The sequence below is a fragment of the Chelmon rostratus genome, chromosome 14 (genome assembly GCF_017976325.1).
Source record: "Chelmon rostratus isolate fCheRos1 chromosome 14, fCheRos1.pri, whole genome shotgun sequence".
NCBI classification, from domain to species: Eukaryota; Metazoa; Chordata; class Actinopteri; order Chaetodontiformes; family Chaetodontidae; genus Chelmon; species Chelmon rostratus.
This window is the reverse complement of record NC_055671.1, coordinates 15,336,403-15,362,196: the sequence shown is the minus strand read 5'-3', so window position 1 is coordinate 15,362,196 and position 25,794 is coordinate 15,336,403. Positions and strand designations below refer to the sequence as shown.

The following is a 25,794-nucleotide window of genomic DNA, read 5'->3' as shown; positions in this document are numbered from 1 at the left end:
CCAGTCAGCAGTTTTCAGCCAGTATTAAAGTGGCAAGAACATGTGAGAAAAATGAAGATGTTGTTGGACTTCCCTAAGAGATGTTCAGCACACACAAGGCAACACTTGCAGCGATATTTACCAAGCTCTACATTTGATTTTATGCTCAAATTAACAAAATGTACTGTGATTGTATCTGTTAGTCTGCTTTTACGATGGGATGAGCATGATGAGATGTTCGTGTGTAGTTCGCCTGCAGCAGAGCATGTGCGGTGACTCTGCAGTGCTGACTTCAGTGAGGACTTTATTCCGTTACTGTGGGGCCAAAACAGAGAAGAGCCTTGACTGAGATTGTGCATTAAAACTAAATGGTGATTCTCCATTGAGCTTGAAGATTAAATTCTTGTGGAAACAGTAGTTTGATAAAATGATCTTCACACACAAAAAAACTTGTGTTGTTTCTCATACATGGATGTCACTTTATACTGTACTGCCATTCCCATACTGTAGTCACTTTATTTCTTTTATATCATAGACTTTGATCACTGTGTTTGACATTGCACTCCACCTCTGGGACCCTCCTCATCTTCCTCATAAGCTTCCCTACTGTGGCTTCTCTGTTGTGCCTGCACATCCACCTCACTGAGTTCCACCTCCTCTGTGTCATCAGTTATCATCACATTAAATTGTTATTGTTTATTTTAATACCTGTTTAGAAGCTGTTAATCCATCACAGTAGGCTATATTATTATCCAACACAGTATTTATATTTGTGTACACACCTGTCTACAATCTGGTCTGCTTATGTCTATGTATTTGCTGCATTACTGCACAAACTCGTTACATTACAGCCTATACATTTTACAGTTACTCTGAACACTACAGTTTCCACCTGACTATCACAGTATTAGATTTTCTTTTATATTTTATATAATATTATATTGATATGTTTTAGTTGCTGCAGTATTTTATGTCTCAGATTCGAACTGATGTTTGAAGTATTTTTATAGTAAAAGCACTGTTGGAGGGAGCCCAAGATCAAAGAATTTCATTGCCAACGATTGCTTCACTGTAATCGTTGTGAATATGATAATAAAGAACTTGAACACAGCAGCAGATTGCCCAGTGTGGTAGATTATTACTACTTTTAAGTACGGACTTCAGTTATTTTTCCACCACTTCTCACAGCCGTGGGCACACAAATACCAGCAGTATACTACAAGAGGAGGAGCAACAACTAACGGAGTGTGCACTTACTCACTAATAAGTCCAACTTATTATGCACCACAGCCTGCACTCTAATGGAACAAAGACATCATGAAAAATAGGACCCAAGCGTACCAATGATGCTTGGCCAGACCTCCCCGAGAAAATTGTCAGCCAATCAGAGCTCACAGAGTTCGGGCTGCGCTATGATTGTCGTCAAAGTTTAGCGAATAGGGAAAATAGAATGCACTTAGGGGCGTTTTCAGGAAGAGAGCGGTTACATTTTCCTGTAATGGCGGACCAGGCAGAGACCGAGACTATCGGGTTCGGCGACAACAGGTTAGATAATAGCAAATAACGTGTTGAAATAAAGTGCACTTTCAGGGACAAAGCGAGATGTAATGCGAAGTTGATCAGCGTTGTTTTTGGTGAAGAGGTTGTGATAAACGGTGGTTTTATTTGTGAATGTAGCCACGCTAGCTAACTAGCTTCTAGCTAACTAGCCTGTGTTGCCAAGCGGCTCGTCCCTGGTCTTCGCTCGTGGCACGCGGTAAACACAGACAGTCAGATCAAACACAGATAGATACTTTCCTCTTTCACCGGGCTGCATACTTCACTAGGCCCCGAGTTTGTGTACAGACATAACTCTTGCCTTGAGTTTTCTGCGCATTAATGTTAATGTGTAATTGCCAGCTAGCTAAGCTATGCTACATTCATTAGCAGGCAGGAGCACATAACTCCGTCCATTCTGTGTTTTGAATGGACTGCCTTGATGTTAGCATAGTTCGTTATACATGAGATCCACCGATTGAGTAATTTATTTTGTGTACGATCATAGTATGTACCCTTACACAGCCAACGGGATATCACCCTGAAGAACTCAACATTTAAACATGTGTAATAGTAAACACTACAGAGCTACATATCATACAAACGTTAGACCCAAAGGCTCCTAAGCAAACATCACCACGTCAGTGTTATTGCATCTTCAAGAACGCGTTTCTGCGGCGACATGGTTACACGCAGACTTACAGTATAACGTATTTATAGTAATTTGCCAAACTATCTCGGCTTACAGTGCACCCTCCTTCAAAGTAAACATCCACTTTCAATAAAAGCTTTATGGATTGTTAAGGAAGTACCTCATAATGCTATTTTACATGACTTGCAGTATACAGATATTGTGAATATTGATTGTGCGAATTAATTTTATTTTGTGACGCATAATTTTGAGGCCTTAAATTGCACTAGAGTAATCAATGAGCTGAATTCCTCCCAGAATGATTAATACATTTCTTTAGCGTGCACTCATGCACTCTGATGTTATGAACGACAACTTGACAATTTGAAAATTTCTGTACCAAGCAGATATTGTGATATTCAGGAAATATAATATGAATATGGTTAGTGTGACATGTCCTTTCTTTAATGTATCCAGCTTCACACGTAGTTACATGTACTTTCAAGCATTAGATTTACCTGCAGTCTTATGCAGGTTTGTTAGTGTATCATCATGTTACTGTTGATCAAAGTGTCGATATTGTAGGGTTTTTGTTAATGCTACTTTGTGATCTGCCACCGAACACTGTAACATTGTAACTTGATATTGTTTTGGTGTGCCTAGAATGGCGCAGCAGGCAGTGCGGTTCCGCGGCCCTTCGCCTGCATCCGCACCTGCATCTGCACCTGCCCAGACTCAAGTGTTACGAGGCCCACCACCACTCCTTAGGCCACCGCCACCCCCTTTTGGAATGATGAGGGGACCCCCACCGCGACCCCCATTTGCACGCCCACCCTTTGACCCCAACATGCCACCCATCCCACCTCCAGGAGGCATGCCGCCACCCATGGGACCCCCCCATCTACAGGTAACTGTTTCCCATTCTTGTATGACATGCAGATTTTTCTTTATGTAAGTGTCTGACACACATTACGTAGGCCAGTATCATACTTGCATCCTCCGTATGAGAAGTGACAATGGGGCTATTACCTGTATAGTCTGCCCTTTTTTCCCTTGAGTTACCCACATTTATTGTAATTTCACAAGAATAATAGTAGTGCACTTACTGATATGTGCATCACTGTTGATTACTTCAAATGCAGACAGTCTAACTCTTCATATTCAGGGTCCTCTGGTCAAGAGTATTAGTTAAATACCTTAACGGTAAATGAGCATGCTTGTCTGAAGTCCAAAAGAAAAAGATGAACCCTTCAGCAGAGATATAATTGTCAGATTGTTTTTGAATTCACATCAATCAGTGGCACAGCCGTCTGGCCTGCAGAGTCTGCAAAGAAACTGACCACAAAGAAAGCTTTAAGTCCTGTCTGGCATGAATAACAGCAGTATTAACGCAAAGGACAAACACACTAAACACACACAAACAGACACTAAACACAATCAAGGAGAAATATAAAACATCTCTTTCGCTACCACCTTTTTCTTAATTGATTCTGCAGTGTGATTCTCTCTTGAATGATACGCTATTGACGCACAAACTCCCTACTTTGAATTCAGAGGTGCAATAAGTACAGGCTGCAGGCTAAATAGTCGACTGCTTGTCTGACTGGCCACTTTTCAATACACAATGAAGTCACATTTTGTTGGAGGAGGGAGGACTGTTATTGGGTCATTTATATTCAAAGCCCTACTCCTTACAGTCTGAAAATTGAATGCTGGTTCTCTATCTTTTGCTGCAGAGACCTCCGTTCCTTCCCCCTCCCATGGGAAACCTGCCGCCTCCACCAGGAATGCTCTTTCCTCCTGGGATGCCCCCCATTCCTGCATCTGGAACCCCTCCACTCAACCCCACAGAGGAGATCTGGGTAGAGAACAAAACACCAGAGGGGAAGGTAAGCTGGTAGTTGAACGTAAGCACATAGCAGGGTCACTGTACTGGTTTATGCAGCCTGGAAAGGCATGCAGAAGTAATTAATGATTTTACAGTCTTCTAAATGTATAATAAATTAGAAGGACACTTGACCAGCCTCTTCTAAGGACAATAGTCCCCTCTTCCGTGATATGCAAATCTGCAAGTGCAACTTCACGGTCAATATAATTGCTTATATATAAGTGCTCGTGATAGTTGTAACATTTGTAACAGACAGGGAAATATGAGAAAGTAATTTGAGAAGAATTGGGCTGGCATTGTAAATATCAGTAATTTGGAGAGAAATCTTGCTCGGTAAGTGTCAGGATAATTAACCAATTTGACTATCACATTATTACAAAAATGCTATATTATTATTGTTACAGGTGTTGATGATGAATAACAACTTTATATTCTAGTTTCTGTTTGTCTCCAAGTAACAGGTGTTCTCATCTATTATCCACAGGCATATTACTACAACGCCAGGACCAGAGAGTCATCGTGGAGTAAACCGGATGGTGTGAAGATCATCCAGCAGTCTGAACTCAACCCTCTACTTGTAGCTGGGGCTGCGGGGACGGGTGCAAGTGCCGGGGTGACTGCAGCTGCCAGCTCAAGTAGTGTCAACACTACAGCCAGCACGGCAGCAGCAGCCCCCCCTACCCAAGCCCCGTCCACAACCCCCTCCCGCACACTTACCTCCAGTCCGGACTCCACCACAACCCCCTCCCCCTCTGTGACCATTGCAGGTAAGTACACAGTTTTATATCAAACATACAGACATGTACACACACACACACACAAAAAGCTAAACTAAATCTACTTGTTTTGTTTTTTTGTTTCCTAAAAGCCACTGTTGTAGCAGACCTGAACCCTGTTGCCACAGTGACCTCAACTGTTGCTGTGTCTCCAGTCACTGTGGTAACAGTTTCCACGGTGCCATCACCTGTTACGGCAGTGCAGACCGTGCCTCTGCTGCCTGCAGCCCTGCCTCACAGTGTGGCCCAGCCCACCGCAGCCATACCTGCCTTCCCCCCCGTCATGGTGCCACCTTTCAGGGTGCCCTTGCCGGGCATGCACATCCCACTACCAGGTAAGAACCTTAAACTAAGAGCGGGAAACAGCCCAGCATGTCTAGGTGCCATCACTATATATAGAATAAGAAAGGCTTCTTTGTGTAGTCTGTGCCACCCATGTAGCTGTTAGAGTTGAGAAACAACAGAATTTGTATTTTAATTTCACGTACCTTGTATTTGCTATTCTGATGTTTCCACTGGAAAGAGCAGGGGGTTGATAGAATAATAGGAACAGCTATACAATATATTGGAATCCAGTAAAAAAAAGTCCTACAACAGAAACTGGAAACTATATTGAAGTTCTAATTGGTCGGACTGCTGTTCAGAAGTTTGGTTTTAGTCTGACATGTAGAAAGTTCCAACAGAATGGTGAATTTCTTAGCCCTGTAAAGGCTTTGTGACATCTGACATGTAGTTTCCAGTCTCTGTGGAAACTCTGACTCAGCATTTATGGGTTCATTTTTGATAACAAAAATTTAGGGTAGCTGGTGGACTCCAACTCTAGCTGTTCTTGAAACACCAACATAGCGTGGGATTATTCTGTGGCACTCACTCACAGGTCATAAAATAAGATAAACTTTGTTAATCACCAGCTGGGGAAATTTGGTAAATTATAATTATACATGTAAATGTTACATGTCTCTAAAAGACTTCCCACTAGATGTCTTGTGGTCATGGCTAACTATTTCCTTCAGTCAGCGCACATTTGTCAGGCCATGTCTTGTTTAAGGGTCATGCAACAACAAGTCTTGAGTGCAGTGTCTGAAATTTAAATGTAGGCTAATGTTAAATGCTCCTGTTAGTCTTCCGTGTTTGCTTTCAAGGTTTTATCTGTTGCTTTCCTCTTCTCTTGTGTGTCTTATTTGATTCCCTCCTTTTTCTCTCTGTACCTCGTTTTGTCATAAATTGATCGAAAAAGATTATTCGGGTAGTTGTTTTCTCAGTTTAATGTGTTCTTTGTGGACGAAGTAGCAGATGGGACTAGGTCTAGATTAGGGCTGATGGTTATTAAGCTGACAGTCAGGCTGAGTGCTTCCTGATTGACGCTGAGATTTGTTGTGTTCTAACATTATGCATTCACTCTTTCATATGTGCTTTTTTTTTATCTTGTTAACATACAACGCTGATTCCCAAAAAGTTGGGACACTGTGTAAAGCAACTACCAACAGAACGCAATGATTTGCAAATAATTTGTATCTGATGTTCTGTTTATACAGTACAAAAACAAGATATTTAATGTTCAAATTCATAAGCTGTATTGGTTTTTTTTTATAAATATGCACTCATTCTTATTTTGATGCCTGGAACACATTCCAGAAAGTTAGGACAAGTTTACATTTCCCACTGTGTTGCATCACCTTTTCTTCTAATGATGCTCTGTAAGCATTTTGGAAATGAGGACACTAATTGTTGACAGTCTGGGGGTCTTCGTTGTCTTATTTTGTGCATCATAACGTGCCACACATTTTCAATGGGAGACAGTTCTGGACTGCAGCCAGGCCAATCTAGTACCCACACTCTTTTACTACGAAGCCACGCTGTTCTAACATGTGCAGAATGTGGCTTGGCATTGTCTTGCTGGAGTGAGCAGGGCCACTCCTGAAAAAGATGTCATCTGGATGGCAGCACATGTTCCTCTGGAACCTGTTATCACATTCTGTTTTACATACATTTTACGCAGTGTCCCAACTTTTTGGGAATCAGGGTTGTATTAATGGCCTCCAAATAAATCCTAGTTTGTAAACCCAGTGTACACTGTGCTAATTTCTCACGTCTCTAAATATTCACAAGCACATGAACGTCTTCAGAGACTGAGTAACTGTTTTAACACAACGAGTAATGCACAATCCAAAATTGAGCGTGTGTTTGTCTGAGTGGGGCCACACACACAAACTCTTACACACCATGGTAGTTGATGTCTAGTGTCCTGCTGTGTTCAACCAGATGCTTGCTTGTCCGTTGTTCTTGCAGGTGTAGCAATGATGCAGATAGTAGGTGCACCCTGTGTAAAGGCAGGCCCCAGCGCCAACGGTAAACACCCAGCCGCTCGTCTCTCAGACCTACAGTAGATGGCATGGTAGTGAATGATGTTTACATGAGTCATATGTTACATATGGTAACTCTAAAACAGTGGCATGGTGGTGAATGCTGTGAACATTATCCATCCGGTGTACAGTAGTGAAATTTCCTCCATTCCAACTGATTGCAGAACGTACAGCTTGATTCTTATTAAGCAACTAATATTTGATTGCACTTACAGACTTCCTCTGTTTACTGTGTTTACTCTGATTTAAAAGGACAGACATGAAAGACCTATACCACATACATTACATCACCAGTACATTTTTATCATGAGGGTATTCAGCTTTCACTACATGATGAATGCGCTTTGCTTGTGCGTTGTCCTCAGGAACTGTCAGGTAAAGACTCAATTGTTTTTGCTTTTGTTAAATGAGACTTGACACTTGAAAATCAGTATCTGAATCGTTAGATTAGGCCAAGACTTTGGTGTGTGGTTGGTGAGTGTAGTTGGGACAGAGAACATCTCTGTTAGGCCAGTCCCCATAATGCGAGCTGCTGTTGCCTTGTAGTGATTGAGTAGTATAGCAGTTAGGGCTACATGTTGTGGTCATGTGGTTGTCTTCTTTTGTGGCATGGTTGTGTGTGTGGTCACTGCTTTGTTTGTTTGTGTATGTGGCCTGTGTTTTTTGTCAATCAGTAATGTTTCGTGAAGACATCTTTCAGACTTGAGCAAAATATTTATTCACACACTCATCTGAATAATGTACTCCTCTAGATGATGAGGCAAATAGTTACAGGGACAGCCCTTTTTAAGTTGCAGTGAGTCTTGTTCAGCCTGTGGAGCTCTCTGTCTTACTTCTGGTTTTGATAACACACATTTTTGATTGCAAGTGAACCAGGGAAAATACATTTCACAAATTGATGCATAAGTTAATGCCTTTTTTAAAGTATAACCCACTTCAACTACTATTAGTGTCTTCGACACGTAGATGACTCTCAGCCAATCATCATCTGTCTCCTTCCTCTCTGACTAATGACAGGCATGCTTCCAGGCATGGGCCCGCCTTTAGTTTCCATGATGCATCCACAGCTGGCTCTCTCAGCAGCTCCTGCCTCCATGGCCGGATCCTTGCAGCTCCCCGAGTGGTCGGAGTATAAAACAGCTGATGGGAAAACGTACTACTACAACAACCGAACACTGGAGTCCACCTGGGAGAAACCACAGGCCCTAGTGGAGAAAGGTAGGTGCTGCTAACTAATACACACACACACACACACAAGCTTTTCTGACACGGTGAGATGATCCACTAGATTTGGGCTGGTTTCTCATAGCACAAGTCTCACCCTTTTTGACTTTCTACTCAGCAGTAAGACGCACAGGTAAACGCACTAGAACCCTGTTGCCAGATTAGCTGTCCTAAGATTTACTTGCGCCCCTTCATATAACATTGATGGAAACTGAACATGAAACTGCCAGAATTAATCAAATTCATTAAGAATCTGTATTTGTCAAGCTACACTACACCACTTTTAGTTGCCTCACTCTGTGTGTTTGCTCTTTCCGCCTCCCTGTCTTCAGAAAAAGAAGCAGAAAAGCTCAAGGAGCGTCTGGCCCAGGAGGAAGCTGAAGCAATGGAGATGGAGGATGAGCAGAACAAAACAGAAAATACTAATAATGAAAAGGATGTACGTGAAGAGTCGAATTACCTGGTTGAACAACACCATAAAAAACACATTTTTTATGTCTCCGATTTTTAGTACAGTACACTATTGTGTAAGCCTTTTGTGAAAGGGTGACATTATTTTAAGTATCTCAGAATGAAAGAAATTCTATACACTGTATAGTAAGTGTAGTATAATGGTTTATAATGAATGTCACACATTTTTGCAAATCATTAAAAAAAATATAGATGATAAGATGTTTAACAGTATAAATATTATAGTAATGGTGAGAGCTGATTTTTCTCTCTCTTTATCAAGGAGCCTAAAGAAGAGGAGATGACGGAGGAGGAAAAAGCAGCTCAAAAAGCGAGGCCTATAGCCACCAACCCTATCCCTGGCACACCATGGTACACATACCACATCACAGCCCACATCATCTCCCCCCTCCACTTCACCGCAATAAATCTAATGCGTCCTTTCCTCCTCTTATCACTGGGTGCGTGCATGTCTGTCAATTTCTAGGTGTGTGGTATGGACAGGCGATGATCGCGTGTTCTTCTACAACCCAACAACACGGCTGTCCATGTGGGACCGGCCTGAGGAGCTGGTTGGTCGAGCTGACGTTGACAAACACATCCAGGAGCCACCGCACAAGAGAGGCCTGGAGGACAGCAAGAAGACAGGTGCAAACATACTGACATGCAGCCACCGATTGTGACATGACAGAGTACATTTGGTTTTGTCAATAATGACATTCAAGCTAATTGCTGTTGTTAAGTTGGTAGCATTGTTAATTTGAAGCTATCACAAAATCAAAATCACAGAATAAGAGACCACAGAAATGTATGTATACAAGTGCTGCGGTCACTCTGAAACACTGTACACTACAGTGTGTGTATTGATTATTTGGTGTATGTGCGTTTGTACGCAGGTATCAATAAGGAGGAGCCAGAATTAGCTATTGCGACTGAAGAGAATCAGGATGAGGAGCCAACCAAAGCCAAAAAGAGAAAGTAAGTCATGCGTGTCTCCCCTTACCTAATGCTAAAGTACTGCAAAAGTTTAGGAGTCACCTCATCCCTCTAAAAAATATGTATTCACTTTCTTTCTCTTTTTTTTTTTTTGCCTTACTTTCTGCTTTGTGTCTCTGTTGCCGTTTCAAATTCCCTCCACCTCTTTTGACCTTTGTGGTTTCACCCTCACAGGAAGGAGGAAATGAAGGAAGCAGACTCTGAGAAGGAAGCAGCAATGGAGGCAGAGCTCAGAGCTGCCAGAGAAAGAGCTATAGTGCCGCTAGAGGCCCGGATGACCCAGTTCAGAGAAATGCTGCTGGAGAGAGGGGTAACACAGATTTTATGCTGCAGTTTCCACATCTTTTAACATAGAGGTTGTTGTTGTTCTTACTCATTTTTCATTACAGTGTGATGAGTTTTGTGTTGAATTTAGCTCTCAGTCTAATGTCGGTGTCTGTTTTCCGTGTAGGTGTCTGCATTCTCAACTTGGGACAAAGAGCTTCATAAGATTGTGTTTGACCCACGTTACCTTCTGCTCAATCCAAAGGAGAGGAAACAGGTTCAGTTTCACTGTTACTCATTCTCACTTTCTCACTCTATTGTGCCACTTTCTGGCCTTTATTTTTTTTCGTAAATCCTTCAGTCATAGTTTTGTGATTATGTTCACTTCAGGTGTTTGATCAGTATGTGAAGACGCGAGCGGAGGAAGAGAGGAAAGAGAAGAAGAACAAGCTGATGCAGGCCAAAGACGAGTTCAGGAGGATGATGGAGGAGGCAAAGCTCACACCTAGGTAAAGGGACAGGCCAGTTATTTTACTAGTATTTTACATAGTAAGTAATATTTTTTCTTTGTTTTGGTGAAGAGTGCTTGTAACTGTGATGTTTTTAAATCTTTACAGAACAACATTTAGTGAATTTGCAGTAAAGCACGGCCGAGACCCGCGATTTAAGACAATAGAGAAGATGAAGGACAGGGAGGCTATCTTCATGGAATTCATCACTGCTATGAGGAAAAGAGAGAAAGAGGACTCCAAGTCGAGAGGAGAGAAGGTCTCACTCACATGCACCCAAATATCAATATACAGTATTTCTCTCTACAACAAGAATGTGGTGTTTTTTAGGATAAAGAAGTCGATTGATCTCTGCAAGCTCTCATTGCCTTGCTGATGTGCCTTTGAGCCAATTACTGAGATTATACCATCTGCTCCTGTGATCTTGGTGACCATGGTTTTTGGACAGATTTCTAATTAATTTTGATATGTCGCTGGGTGTGTCGTGTGTGTGTGTGTGTTTTGCTTCCAGGTGAAGCAAGACTTCTTTGATCTCCTCAGTGAGCAGCACATGGAGGGAAGCCAGCGGTGGAGCAAAGTAAAAGAGAGGCTAGAGACTGACCCGCGGTACAAAGCTGTGGAGAGCTCGGCACTCAGAGAAGAACTTTTCAAACAGTACATGGAAAAACAAGCCAAGGTAGGCGTTCTCTTTAAGGAAGGTGATGGCACTTTTATTTTTTTTCTCAAATATAATATATGTTGTCGTATGAAGAAAACTTGGTGCCAGACAGCAATCTAAAAATACTGCATTGGCCCAAATATAAGACAATATTTTATCTTGGAAAAAGTGGAGGTAGATATTATTATAATTATTATTTCTAATGAAAAGAGTGTTTTCTGCAGAAGGTTTTATGGTATTAAGGTGTTATTAGGCATTGGGTTGTCTGTAGTCTTACTGTATTGTTGCTAAGCTGGCAAGCTTCTTCAAGTCCATTTATAGCATGTCTGTTGGAGTTATTCAGCCCTAAAACTGTTTATGAGGCCCGGTTCAACCATGGCCTGGCAGCTCATGTAATGCATTTTATTAGCATAGAGGCAATAAATTCCTGATGAGTAAAAAACGAGTCAAAGCGCCTCCTGATGTCAGCTGCAGAAACGGCCAACAATTGCCGGTGATAAAGATGACACAGACATTGTCAGGGAAAATCCAAAACAGTACTTTCTTTTCTTTGTGATACTTCAATTGAAATCAGGCATATTACATAAATATATATATTACTCAACCTGTAAAAAACATGAGTATCAGCATCCTTCGTATAACTATACCAAGGAGGTGTAATTAAGTAGTTCTTTCCAGCCATTTAATAACTAAATACCTTTGCAGTGAGCATAGTCCTCATTGTCGATGTTACATGACAAAGGGAACTGATGCAGACCATGTGTGTCATCCTCCACAGAGCGTGGACATCGAGAAGGAGCGCGAGCTGGAGCGGCAGGCTCGTATCGAAGCCAGTCTCAGAGAGAGGGAGCGGGAGGTGCAGAAGGCCCGATCAGAGCAGACCAAAGAGATCGACCGAGAAAGGGAGCAGCACAAGAGGGAGGAGGCCATCCAGCATTTCAAAGCTCTCATGTCAGATATGGTGAGATGTTGAGCAGTTTTATTCTTTCCCCACAAAACTTCTGTTCTTCATCACCAGTCACTTTTCACTTTTTCACAAGATTTGATACAAATTGGCATAGTTGTATCACCATTCTGAGCCCCTGTAGAAACATATGAGATTTTATAGCCCCAATTGTAACCGCGTGGATAATCATAATGCACTTCCTAAACATCGGAGAAATGTATGCATGATGGCACGCACAAGACTAAATTGTGCCTTTGTATTTTGACTTATTGCCAGAAACTTGCGCTTGAGCCCATTGAGCATTAAATGACATTTACATTTCTATTTTATTTCAAGTGTTTTCTGTTTATTCATTCCTCAGGTACGGTCTTCAGATGCAACATGGTCAGACACACGTCGTAACCTGCGGAAGGACCATCGCTGGGAGTCAGCGTCACTGCTAGAGAGAGAGGAGAAGGAGAAGCTGTTCAACGAGCATGTAGAAGCCCTGGCCAAGAAAAAGAAAGAACATTTCAGGCAGCTGCTGGACGAGACCAGCATGGTAATGATTCAATCTCTATTTGCTTATGTCTTAAATGGGCACATATAACCAGTGTGGCTGGAAAGAAAATACTCTATTACTCTATTTTGATCGACTTTCTTCAGTGATCCCTTGTTCATTTTGTAAGCTTATTGGCAGATTTTTTTGTTCATGTTTTAGATCACTCTGACAACCACATGGAAGGAGGTGAAGAAGGTTATCAAGGAGGACCCTCGCTGTATTAAGTTCTCCTCCAGTGACAGAGTAAGACTTTTAATGATTAACTGCTCACCTAATTACTTTTGTAATTACAGAATGCTAAAAGTCACTTTCTGACAATAATTTACTGAGTTTTGTGACTCTAGTGAGTCTCTTCCTCTATCAGGTAGGGCAGACCAACACAACAATCTAGAAAGACCAAATCTAGCAACTCGTGACTACACGTGTTTGTTCTCTGAGCTGAGCCAGGTCAGTAAAAATGACAGCAGTCCTCAACCTTTCCTTGTTAAAATTAAATCAATTTCCAGCTCAATACAGCCACTGTTTACTTTCAAAACCTTATCTCAAGTATAACCAGTCTTGACCTTAAGTAATCTGTAAGGTGTTCCAGACCTGTGAGACCAGCTGATCAGGTCAAACAAAAAAAATACACTATAGTTCCTCAGAATTGTCTTCAGTCAGCACGAAGATGATTTGACTGAACTCATTCGACTAATACTCTACATCAGCTGGCTTCTTTCACAAGATCCTAACCCAGCTCTGAATTGATTAAGGGTGTAGGTTATATTTTTGTATCTGTCTTAGAGGTGTTGTGGTGTTGTGAGTTTAATTAGGCTGTAACAGTTTCATATTGAATGCATCTCCATTTTATCTGAATTATGGTGTTGGATGTGTTCATCTGTATCTGTAGAAGAGACAGCGGGAGTTTGAAGACTACATCAAAGACAAGTACATCACAGCCAAAGCTGACTTCAGAACCCTGCTAAAGGAGACAAAGTTCATCACATACAGGTCTGTACACTCAGTTTAAAAATGAAAAATATTACAAATTGTTTTCCTGCACATGGATTCAGTATACATGCACTGAAACAATTGCAACCCAGAAACATTAAAGATAGAAAATATATACAAATAACTCCACTCCAAATAATAGTCATAATCCAGTTTTTACACCATCTTAGATAAAGTTTCAGTTAATTTTATATTATATTAGCCAGGTTCCAAGACAAATTTTCAAATATATGTATGAAATTTGGCCTCATAGCTTTGATAAATGATTAGCATTTGAGTGGAGACAAGCTGCAAACTGTCATATGGCACACATCTTGTGTCACCTATAGACTGACTGAGACGTTTTTTCACCCCTAACCATATTATTTGAGTTAAAGTGACCTTGTTGCAAAGAAAAGTCTGACAGTAGAAATTGTATTACATGAATAGACAGGAACTAAGTTGTACTTAAATTTCCCCCAGACGCAGAAGGATACTGTTCATAGTGTTAACGTCCTGCCTGTCTCATATCCACCCTTCTCCCAGGTCGAGAAAGCTCATCCAGGAGTCAGAGCAGCATCTGAAAGATGTGGAGAAGATCCTTCAGAATGACAAGCGGTACCTCGTTCTGGAGTGTGTCCCCGAGGAGCGCAGGAAGCTCATCATGTTCTACATTGAAGATCTAGACCGCCGCGGGCCACCGCCTCCCCCCACCGCCTCTGAGCCCACCAGACGCTCTACCAAGTGACCAATGACATCATCTTCTCTGCCGGTGCCCTACTCCTCCTTGCCCTCCCTTTGGCCAGAGCATGACCTCCCCAACACCCCCTGAACCCCGCCCTCCAGGCCCATGGCTGGCCTCGCAGTGTTATTGCTGGGCGGTGATGTTGCTTTCAGATGTACCATAGAGATGAACGGTTAAGGTCTCTATGTTATGTCGCCTCTTAGCCCTGAAATAGCCCTGCATTTAAGGCAACAGCAGGGAACAGAGGTTACCTGATCTAAAGGTGACCCTTGACCCCTCACCTCTGACTGACCACATTAGAGGGAGAGGGATAGTGATATGGCTGCTGCCCATGCAGCCACAGAGGTGTAAGATAGCTGATGTAAACGAAATGAGTGTGTGTGAGTGTGCGTCTGTGTGCGTGCGTTTGCGCGCGTGTGTGGTGCGTGGACAAGTGAGTGTGTGCATGTGTCTGAGGCGTCCTTAAGCCTTACTGCTCCACTGTGCCAGTCATTGTTTCAGCGGCTCAGTGTGAATGTTAGTTTCTGCTCAGTGGTTTACTCCGATGTCGCAGCAGTTTCACTGTTGAATGAATAAAAGCAACTTCCATTGTTTTTCAATATGTCGTCTTGTGGATTTTTTTTTTATAAATTAAAATCTTACATCACTTAGTCCCCTATAAATATTTCAGGAGGAAGCTCTGATCCAGTGGAACTAGTCAAATGAAGAAACTCCTTAACTGATTTTTATGTTAACATGTATCGTTTGCGAAAAACAATACAATTTACCATGTTTAAATTAGCAGTGTGTTTGGTTAATCAAACAGAATTGTAGTAATTTACGTACTGTAAATTGGCTAAACCCATTCATGAACTGCCGGGCCTGCTCAGATGGCTGTGATTGGTGAAAACAAACAGCGTTTGAGATCACGTGATGTTGCCGGATGTTGGCCGTTCATTGGCGAATTGATATGCAGCATCATGATCATCAGGCCGTCTTTTGTGCAGTATCCTGAACGCATTCAAAACGCAAGTGTGTGTTTCTAGCGACAGAGTTAACCCATATGTAAACGAGATTTTTCTGAACATACAGTCCGTTTAAAGGAAAGAGAAGAAGAGGAGCTAACGTGAGGTGCCGGATTAACTGTCGCTGTGTTTCACTTGCGCGCCTCCTCTCTTCTCTTCCCGGTTACCTCTTCTCTGTCGCCGCTATGGGCGGCTCTTTTGTCCCGCTGCTCGCCGTCGTACTGTCAGCCTGGTCGGCTGTCGGTGACCCCGCGGGATCTGCTCACGTCGACGGAGCTCCGCCTTCTAAAATAGGCAAGGAAAGCAGCATGTTGAAACATCAAAGCCAGCCGTTGAATTTAGCTCTCGTTAGCCCACTTTCAGAGGGCTATAAGCTAGTCTTGGTTGTAATGTTCATCAAGCTAACTCAGCTAACTCCTAGGTATTGTGTTTTAATGAGCAGACACACAAAAGACAGTGCAAATTCCTAGATGTTATTCTGTAGAACATGTATTCCTGTGGGCCTATGTATGCAGGCAGCTAATATTTTGTATGCTAAGTTGGTTGTGATATTGATGTTTTTTATTATTATGACACTTTAATGGAGCCAGTGTTGCCTCATTTATCCAAAGATACTGTCCATGTAATAAAGATAAAAATCAAAAGGCAGTCAGCTCGAGTTTATGGGTCGTGTGAGACCCCCCTACTGAATGTTATATGACTTACATTTAAATCTTTTTTATAGGGATGGCACCCTCAGTACAGTTACTGTGAGCTTTTTTTTTTTTTTTCTTGTGAGCCTTCATGTTGAGGTGCAAGATAAAGTCAGGTCAAGTCCTAAAGTAACCAAAGGGCAGTACAAGGTTATGTTCCAAGGTAAGGTTAAAAATCAGGTGTGCTAGAACAAGCAACAAGAATTGGCACAAGGGCTGCAACTAATACATATTTTCATCATCTTGTGTAATTGTTTCAGCATTAATTGGAAAGCCTTTCTCATCTGCATTCCTCTGTCTGTAGGTATGATGAGTGACCACTAAAAGCTGCCAAATAACAGGGAATTATATTACTTTTTAGTCATAAGTTCGATTAGTTTATATCTTGATCCATTTGCGACACATGCATGTCTTTATACACCCAGAAGCCACACGGATATAAACAACTATGTATGATTTATGGTCATTAGTTTTATAACACATTTCTCTTCTGAACCACATTCTGATTTCACGCTTCTTCTCTGCCGTTGGCTCTGATCCTCTGTTCTCCAGCTGTGGTCGGAGCTGGGATAGGAGGCAGTGCCACAGCCCATTTCCTGCGGCAGCACTTTGGCCCTGAAGTCCAGGTGGACGTGTTTGAGAAGGGCGAGGTCGGAGGCCGTCTCGCCACCGTAACTGTCAATCACAATGACTACGAGTCTGGAGGTTCCATCATTCACTCCCTCAACCTCCACATGCAGGATTTTGTCAAGCAGCTTGGTTGGTTGACACACACACCATCCACAAGGTTTAAAAGGCGTAGGATTGTTTTAGTGCTGTCTGTCCTTTTCTGATTGTTTTTAATGGAAAGGATGCATGTTTGCATGCTGTTCAAAAGTGAGTTAAAGCAAGCACTTCAGTATTTACAGAACAGGAACAGCACAGACTCTCAGTGTCAAACATCTGTTCAGGCCAAGCAAATAGGTTTCCTGATGACAGTGAGGTACGTTTTATGGAGAATATAGAGATCCTGTGTAACGGGAATGAAGATGAGTATGTAGCTTGATCAGATTCATTTTGTGCCTCCATGCAAATGTAAGCTGAGCAGGAAGAGTGGTCATCAATAAAGAAAGGTTGATTGTTTGAGCTTAATGAGTTGTATGGCTCTGGAAGACAAATCATTGTGCTTTTGCATGCAGTATTCACTGCCCTGCCAAATAAATAAGACCACATGACTGATCTTGTTATGGCGCATTTTAGGTAGATATTAAAGCCCAGGCAGTTTCAGAGAAAAAGAAGTTTATTTATTTCTTGCATCACTACTGATTGAGACAAATTAATTTTAAAAATCCACAATATAAAATTCTTCCTTGTGTATATTTGTGTGTGTTTGTCCTGTGTGTTTCTATGTGTCTGCTCCTCAAGGTTTAAAGTATCGCCGCAGCGTGGCAGGTAAGACGGCCGTGTTTAACGGTGAGGAGATGATTCTGGAGGAGACAGACTGGTACCTGCTGGATCTATTCCGGCTGTGGTGGCGTTACGGCATCAGCTTCATACGCCTGCAGATGTGGGTGGAGGAAATTATGGAGAAATTCATGAGGTAAGCCAGAAATATTAATGTCCTGTTTCATATCTTTGCAGCTGCTTGGCATGCTGGGTAGTTCACAGGATGTAGCTGTGGTGCAGAGAATCACTGATTTATCTTCCTGTATCAAAGTGTCATGCCTTTGTTGCAGATGTCCGACTCTCTGTTGGTCCATTTTGTGCAAGTCATATGATGCGATGATGAAGAAAACTTGAGTTAACAAAGTTGATAACTACCATCGTGATGCCCATTATCTCTGAGTGGGGTTTTAGGTTTTGTGGCGCCAGCTCGAGCAAAGAAAGCCTGGCTATGCTGAGCTTGTTTGCAGTTTACCCGTCCAGTTTGCTTCATTTTTCTTCCCACCTGTTTCCGGAGTCAGTAGTGTTACTTGATAGTGAAGAAAACAGGGAGCTGCTTTAAAAGGGTCCAAGTATTTTTTCACATTTTAAAGATGCTAGGTAAGTGTGCATTACTCATCCAGCAAAGCCATTTCTGGTTTAAACCTTCTTCTTGCCACCATTGTTTTCACTCTGTCAGAGTGAGTCATAGACTATAAAAACAATTACTTCAGGTATAGGTATATAATGGGAAAAGCCTATGCTAAGTTATTTGTTATTTGTTAATGCTTGCAGCCATAATCACTGCAAAACCTCCAGCCAGCTTGTGATTTTACAAGCATGAGGTCAGTAAAAATACCGACAACCATCTGCCTGAAATTTTGAAGTGCCTCTGTAATGAAAGTTCTGTCACATCTGGCCAGCACATCAAATCTTTTTGCTGCAGTTATGTTAGCATGGCACAGTTTTTAGCTTGAAACATGAACCAGGCTCAGATTTGCACTTTGCCACTATCACCATTTACCAAGTTCTGTTTTCTCCCTCAGGAAATTATTTATTTCTGTATCGCTTTGTCTTTCTTGCCTACTCTCTGAATCAACTACAGTGAACCTGTACACCCTGTATCTGTCTCTCTGTCTTTTATGTTATGCACAAATAATTGCTGAGAAGTTTCAAATCGGAATGAGGAAAAAGATGAGCAACAATTAATAATGAGCCATTTGTTCTCTGGGTGTGTAATATAGGATCTACAAGTACCAGGCTCACGGCTACGCCTTCAGCTCGGTGGAGGAACTGCTGAACTCTCTCGGTGGTAGCGGCTTCATCAACATGACCCGGAGGCCGCTCTCTGATTCACTTCTGGAGCTGGGCGTGTCGCAGCGCTTCATCGACGAGGTCATCGCGCCTGTCATGAGGGTCAACTACGGACAGAACGTCAGCATCCCCGCCTTTGTAGGTCAGATGGGTGTGAAGAAATGAGCAGTAGAAGAAGAGGAGGGAGCCAGGGGCTGATGAGTAGGAAAGAGACAGGGAAGAGAGTGGGAAGAGGGAGGCTGCAGTGCTGAAATTAGGGCCGGTTAAGAGCCAAACATCTACGTCAGCGCTGATGTAGGTCAGGAGAGAGGAAAGGAAAAGGAAAGAGATGCAGGATTCGAGGAAGGGAGTAGCAGGGTGTCAAGAATAGACGAGAGGAAAGCAAGGTGAGAGGAGAGGGTGGCCTGCAGGAGCGAGAGAACAGGAAAGTGTGTGGGCAGCTGATAATTGGTTTATAGCACTTGGCGCTGTCTGTTGTGAGTGAGTGTGTGAGTGTGTTTTACAGGCGCTGTGTCGTTAGCCGGTGCCCAGAACAACCTGTGGGCGGTGGAAGGAGGCAACAAGCTGGTGTGTTCTGGCCTGCTGAAGATGGCCAATGCTAACCTGCTGCAAGCACAAGTCAGCTCCATCTCCCCTGTCTACTCAGGTGCTTAACCCCGATGTTGGCTGAGCGGGATCATGTCAGGTGTCACAGTATTTAACAAACTGGAATATTCCACATATCAATGAATCATTAATCATTGAGAAGCTGCACTGCTGGGGCTGACACAAGTATGGAAGTAAAGAAAGGCCGTGATCATTTGACATTTCTAGCAATTGAATTAGATCCAACTTTAGATTAGATTGAACGTTATTATTATTGCACAGGGTACAAGTACGAAGACAATGCAGGTTAGCATCCAACCAGAAGTACCTATATACAATGGGTGATATATTTAGGATAAAAAATAAGAGATAGATATGAATATACTACAATATATATACAGTATGAACACTGTGATATGAGAACACTAGATATACACTTTTTCTAAATCAAACTAAAAGAAACATTTTTTAGAGGCAGAAATAGCAGTTTGTCTAGTAAGATTTTTAGTCATCCAGGTTACAGGATATCTAAAAGTACTAAGTCCTTCTAGCTTTGAGGTATACTGTTTTTTAACTGTTTGTTCAGTGACTACAGCCTCGGTAGACCAAAATGCAAAGCAGCTGTAGAACATGTTCATTCTAACTGAAAGTGGGTTTGTCAAGGACATAATTAGTCCCTGAAGAACCTCTGTGATACATTCAGCATCCCAGACTCATGTTGAATAACAGTATAAGAATATCTAAGTGTGGATTCTTTCATTTTAATCCATGATTTGTGTGATTTACAGCAGAATGAGTGAATTATGTGAAAAACCATGTAACAAATGTTCCTGATTGATCTGTATCTACTTAAAAAATGTCACACTGGCATTTAAAAACTGTGTATGAAACAGTGCTTTCTTTACCGTTTGATGAATGCATATTTATCATTCCAGTGTGTCAACACTCGCCTGTTGGCACGGACATCTTGATACATGAGAAATGTGCTGGACGTTTCTAGATTATACTTCCCAGAAGATATCAGTGGAATGATGTAGATGAATTTGTGTCAGAATCATGTAGTTGACACTGATTTTGTGTATTTTCCCTACAGCCGAGGCGCCCCAGTACCAACTGAGCTACACCACAGCAGCAGGGCCTGGATCCGAGCTGTATGACATTGTAGTGTTGGCGACACCGCTCCAGGAAAGTTTCAGGTCCGGAGTCCAGTTCCAGGGTTTCACCCCTCCTTTCGACCAGCTCCCCGGCAACTATCACAGCACTGTAGCAACCATTGTCCATGGTTACCTCAACACCTCATTCTTTGGTTTCCCGGACCCCCGCCTGTTCCCCTTTGCCAGCATCTTGACAACTGAGACGCCCGATGTGTTTTTCAACAGCGTGGCGAGTGTTTGTCCCGTCAACATCTCAGCGGGCTTCCGGCGTAAGCAGCCACAAGAGGCTGGAGTCTATAAAGTGTTCTCTCCACAACCTCTGGACAAGATGCAACTCAAAATGCTCTTCAGGTCAGCCACTCAGTCCACCACTCCCTGCCAAAGTAATCATGATATTGACTACGGCTGCAATACAGAATAATGTGACTATTCTCTTCTCAATTAATCATTTGGTCCAGAAAATAGTGAAAAATTCTCATCACATTTTCCCAGAGTATTTACAACCCTGATTCCAAAAGAAGTTGGGACGCCGTTTAAAAAATATATCAAACAAAATGCAATAATTTTCTTATCCTTTTTGACACATGCTCACTGGAAACCAGTTCAACGACAGTATATTCACCGCATTAGTTTCATTGATTTTTGTAAATATCTGCGTATTCTGAATTTGATGCAGCAGCACGTTTCAAACAAGTTGGGACAGGAGCAACAAAAGACTGGGAAAGTTGTGGAATGTTCCAAAAACACCTGTTTGGAACATTCCACAGATAAATAGGTTCATTGGTAACAGGTGATAGCATCATGATTGGGTATGAAAGGGCCATCCTGGAAAGGCTCAGTCATTCACAAGCGAGGTTCACAGATTTATGAACACATGATTGTATAAAGGATGTTGACTACATGGACTCAGGAACACTTTGTAAAACTGCTGTCGGTAAACACAGTTAGTTTACAAATGAAATAAAACTGCAAACATTCACACTCAAGACGCTGGAGCCTGAGTTGTCGACAGACAGACATTACCATGTGTACAGCAACACTGCTGTACATCTATCTAAAAGGCTGATGTCTGCACATTATAATAAGTTATTAAACTTGATGACATGATGAGATTTTTAAAAGCAAAGTAACAACTTTCCGCTTTTACTGTACCTCTCAATCTTAGGTCGTACTATTCGGTGCAGGTGACAGAGTGGCAGGCCTACCCCTGTTACGGCAGCAGTCAAGGACTGCCACCTGTGGAGCTCCACCCAAATCTTTACTACCTCAATGGTATCGAGTTGGCCGGCAGCGCCATGGAGATGAGCTCAGTGGCTGCCAAGAACATCGCCCTGCTGGCTTACCACCGCTGGAACAGACAGACGGACATGGTGGACCAGAAAGATCTGATGCACAGGATCAAGACAGAACTATGACCTGGTCAACTGAAAACCAAAACATGCCTCAGCAGAGTTACTCAGATATGTCTTTATTTAAGGAAGCAGAGAGAGGGTTTCTGGGTAATTGTATCTTCTAGCAACACAAAGCATATGTGCACACATTCAAAGTCTCCGACTGTCTCTGGCTGGATTTTCAGATTAGGGTACTAAACTTTTAATTTTTAGTTTGACTTGTGAGAAGTCTCCAGTATTTTTAGAGACACGTCCAAGTAATATGTTATTATATACATATAATAGCCTGAATTAATGATAAATATCCACCAATCCAGTACCGCTTATCCATTGGAGGGTAATGATGAACATGACCATAATCTGACCCCGCTGTATCCAAAATAAACTGAAACATACACTATGAAACAGAAGAAGAAGTATTAGAGTCAAATCAACTCATTTCAATTGCACTGAAGGCGACTGTGGCACCGTGCTATTGTCCAAAGGCCAGTTTGATTTCGCTGATTGCGTCGTTTTCCATGCCAGCGATATCGCAGATATATGAAGCATTTTGCAGCATCAGTTGTGGATTGATTGCTAATGTTAATTAGTGATTTCATCCAAAAAATTTAACTGCATGCAGTTTTCCTTTGCGAAGAAATAAAGAAAACAAGCGAACGTGGGAGAGACCAGCTCATATTTAATCTCAGCAGAAAGTGAATTGACTGTTAGGAAGCTGTTTTATTGGGTTGCTGCGTCAAAGTCGAGAAAACGCTCGAGAATTGAGACTGAGAGCATTAAAGAGATACTTTTAAATGGCTGCTTTAACAGCTATGAGATATGAGACAGATCAGTGCAGCAACTCTGCCCTCAGGCACACAAACTGACTCTGTCATATACTCAAAAACAACTGCAGTCCTGCTATTACTGAATATAAATTTAAGGACTGTTAATGGACTTGCTGTTGGCGTGAGCTGTACCAAGGAGATCTCATTTGTAAATTAAAATCATTATTCAGTGACTCATGGTAGTGGCCACTGGTGCTATGCTCTATTGCCCCTTTCATCAGACTGTTTATTATGTCCCCTTCCTGCTGCTTTTGTTGCATAATCCAGCGGAAAGAATTTTTTTTGGGGGGGGAATGGAGCCAACAAACTCTCACACTGGACCAAATAAAAGCAGAGGTCAGATCCGTGGAGCAGCTGGTGGTGATGATGACACAAAAGCCTCATTGAGATCCGCCATTTTTAATATATGGTGTGATAATATGATAAGAAGCCATTGACTGGTCATTATCCTCATTAGACTTTTGGAAATTAGTTGTTTTATTCATTTCTATAACAGGTTCTAATGTATAACAGCAGATTTGGACTGATGTAGATTTCTAGATTTAGAAAAACTGAAAACCTTGTGACTCCAAAGTGCTTCAGTTGTTGGATAATGTGATTGTGTCATGTGAAAGGAAAACACCACAAACCTTTAATCTGACTAAATTCTCCAAACGCCATGATGGCGTCAGAAATTCTGGTGGTGAAATGAAGGCTGGCTATCTTTGGCTCTTAACAACTGTCTTTTTTTAAATTCAGCGTTCTCAGCATCAGCTTCTGTACGTAGAACAGTCAAATAGTTGTAGCAGTTGGACCTTCATGTTATGATGTAAAACAAATACACACAATGAGCACTATGGGACCATGTTGTGGATTGACAGAACAATCCCAGCTCAAGGTCTGTTTACCAGCTTTTTTGAAACTGTCATTTGCATCGCACAGTCTTCACCTTCAATTTGAGTTTGCTCAGTTGACGTGTAGATGGCTCTGTTCATCCACAGCACCTTGTGGACTTGACTTGAGCATAAAGAAAACAGTGTAATATGGTTGCAAGTTCCTGAAAAGCCCAAGTTAAATGGAACAAAAGTGGGATTGTGTCTACTTTCATGTTTAAGATTCATGGTTGCATTGATTAAACGCATAAAACTCATCGCTGTTCATCAAAATTATATGTTAAGATGAATCTTTCATGAAAAGAAAAACACTTTAACACCTCAAAATGGCTTGGATGTAATTCTGCACCTTTGATTTCATTTAGTATGAGTGTATCTAAATAGTCCCCATCTCTACCTCTGCTAACGACTCCTCCACTCGCCTGTTGTTTACTCTGCTAGTGCACGCTACACAGTGGTCAAGTGGTATTATAGGAGTAATTCAGCCACATGTTCGAACTGGAAACCAACTGGAATCAAACCAGTTCCAAAAAGCAAACACGTCTCTGCCATCGTTTTGAATGTAGTGAAACTGAACTTGCAAAATACTGATTCATCGCTACACCTGTCTTCCCTGATATCCCTCGTTTCACAGTAGCCTCACCCCACACGTTGACAGTATTGGTCCTTCAGGTGTGTGATGTATGAAACTGGCGGTCTGAATCTGTGGTTGTGAGGCTGCCATTGGACTTGGCCATTGCTGGCTTTAGAAAACACCATAAGGACATGCTAACAAGGTTAAAAACTTGATTCTCATTGGAGGTCATCTTAAACTTCTGCACCAACATGAACAAGAAGTCCTTAAAGTGTGGGTGCAATCAGCTGAGCAGGTCTTTCTTCAATGTTTTTGTAATTGTGGGAAACAGTTGAAAGTTCTGGGCAAAAAGCTACTAAGTGGACATTAAGTTGAGATTGTTTCTTCAAATTACTATTTTCAAGGTCAGAATGAACTTTCATGCTCGACCTTGTGGATGTTTTGCACGGTGGGAAAGAAAAAAGCAGAAGTTTAGACTTAAGGAAAATAAAATAGCCCAGAATAAAAGCATGGTCTGTATATTCTTCAAGAGTGTTGGGCAACGGTAGAAGAGGTACTTAGATCTTTCAGTAAATGTATACGACTGTGTAAAAATACTTAATAACAAGTAAAGGTCCTTCATTTAAAATCCTCCTGAAGTAATCAAAGTGACAGTATGCGTTATGCAGTAAAAATGTCCACTAATATTATTATATATGATGACTTACTACTGATGCATCAGTGTGTAAGCAGCATTTTACCCCCCACCGTAGGGGTCAGGCCCCTCTGAAGGGCCACCAGATGAATCTGAGGGGTCACAAGTTTTTCTACATAAATGCATATTTATTATTTTGGACTTCTCTGTAATCTTCAATTCATAGAGATTAAGTCGTGATAAGGAGCCTCAGCTGGATACTGACTTTGTGTGTTTGTGAGAGAGAGATGTCACAAACCAAAAATGTTGAGAACCTCTGGATTCATCTTTGCTAATGTATTGAATTTACAAGATGGTCATATGTTTCACTTGCTAGCTGTTTGCAGAGCTTTAAATGACATCTCAGAGTCCTTATGGACAGTCATAAACTGCCTACAGACAAACAGAGGAGACCACAGACTGAGCAGACTCCACCCACTGATGAAGCTCATGAGATGTGATTAAAAGTTCAGATGAAGGCGAGCAGGTAGACCTAACTGCTGTCCCTCTACAAATGTAGTTCCGCATGTTTCAACACTTTTCATCTGCCTGATCAAATAATGCAGCCGTTTATAATGCATGATGCATTATTCTGACTGTTAACGGAATAAAAACATTGGATGGTTTGCCTTGACGGTGTACAAAAAGTCCACCTGTCAGCCTCTGATTTACTCCGGCCATTCAGGCTTTATTTCCCGTGGGCACTGAACAAAATTTATGTTCTTGCTTGATTTCATTCTGCTGCTGTTCAGTAATTTGAAGTTTGATTTTCTTTTACTCGAGTGGGAGGAAAAAGGAAAGTTATGAAGTAATATGTCACTAACAAGACGTC

The 25,794-nt window shown here is 41.8% G+C and overlaps 2 protein-coding genes across 4 annotated transcripts; both read left to right on the top strand.

The window, feature by feature from the left end:
- The first annotated feature begins 1,477 nt into the window (after positions 1-1,477).
- tcerg1b (transcription elongation regulator 1b (CA150)) lies at positions 1,478-15,074 on the top strand. 3 transcript variants are annotated; one of them, XR_006007370.1, is made up of 21 exons: positions 1,478-1,524; positions 2,810-3,053; positions 3,883-4,035; positions 4,519-4,801; positions 4,903-5,145; positions 7,100-7,159; positions 8,191-8,391; positions 8,730-8,836; positions 9,131-9,219; positions 9,335-9,495; positions 9,744-9,825; positions 10,018-10,153; positions 10,295-10,384; positions 10,498-10,616; positions 10,725-10,875; positions 11,128-11,292; positions 12,053-12,235; positions 12,582-12,761; positions 12,921-13,004; positions 13,126-13,208; positions 13,651-13,751. XR_006007370.1 is itself a non-coding variant. In XM_041951975.1 (21 exons), the coding sequence occupies exons 1-21, from the start codon at positions 1,478-1,480 to the stop codon at positions 14,476-14,478; spliced, it is 3,081 nt and encodes a 1,026-aa protein (XP_041807909.1). In that variant the 3' UTR covers positions 14,479-15,074. The 3 variants fall into 3 exon arrangements, 2 of the variants coding, with proteins under 2 accessions (XP_041807909.1, XP_041807910.1); XM_041951975.1 differs by lacking the exon at positions 13,126-13,208 and adding an exon at positions 14,277-15,074; XM_041951976.1 differs by lacking the exons at positions 7,100-7,159; positions 13,126-13,208 and adding an exon at positions 14,277-15,074 and having other exon boundaries at positions 1,485-1,524.
- Positions 15,075-15,425: 351 nt separating this feature from the next.
- On the top strand, positions 15,426-25,578 carry LOC121617162 (prenylcysteine oxidase-like). Its single transcript, XM_041952232.1, has 7 exons — positions 15,426-15,773; positions 16,724-16,930; positions 17,576-17,750; positions 18,817-19,028; positions 19,392-19,532; positions 20,565-20,976; positions 21,791-25,578. The coding sequence occupies exons 1-7, from the start codon at positions 15,665-15,667 to the stop codon at positions 22,038-22,040; spliced, it is 1,506 nt and encodes a 501-aa protein (XP_041808166.1). The 5' UTR covers positions 15,426-15,664; the 3' UTR covers positions 22,041-25,578.
- The last annotated feature ends 216 nt before the right edge of the window (positions 25,579-25,794 follow it).

Excerpts from the sequence above, each read along its gene's own strand:
- tcerg1b (XM_041951975.1), top strand. The coding sequence starts at position 1,478 with ATGGCGGACCAGGCAGAGACCGAGACTATCGGGTTCGGCGACAACAG. Across the intron at positions 9,220-9,334 it reads CCTATCCCTGGCACACCATG|GTGTGTGGTATGGACAGGCG; the intron begins GTACACATACCA and ends GTCAATTTCTAG. Across the intron at positions 10,876-11,127 it reads CCAAGTCGAGAGGAGAGAAG|GTGAAGCAAGACTTCTTTGA; the intron begins GTCTCACTCACA and ends TTTTGCTTCCAG.
- LOC121617162 (XM_041952232.1), top strand. The coding sequence starts at position 15,665 with ATGGGCGGCTCTTTTGTCCCGCTGCTCGCCGTCGTACTGTCAGCCTGG. Across the intron at positions 15,774-16,723 it reads AGCTCCGCCTTCTAAAATAG|CTGTGGTCGGAGCTGGGATA; the intron begins GCAAGGAAAGCA and ends TCTGTTCTCCAG. Across the intron at positions 16,931-17,575 it reads GGATTTTGTCAAGCAGCTTG|GTTTAAAGTATCGCCGCAGC; the intron begins GTTGGTTGACAC and ends CTGCTCCTCAAG.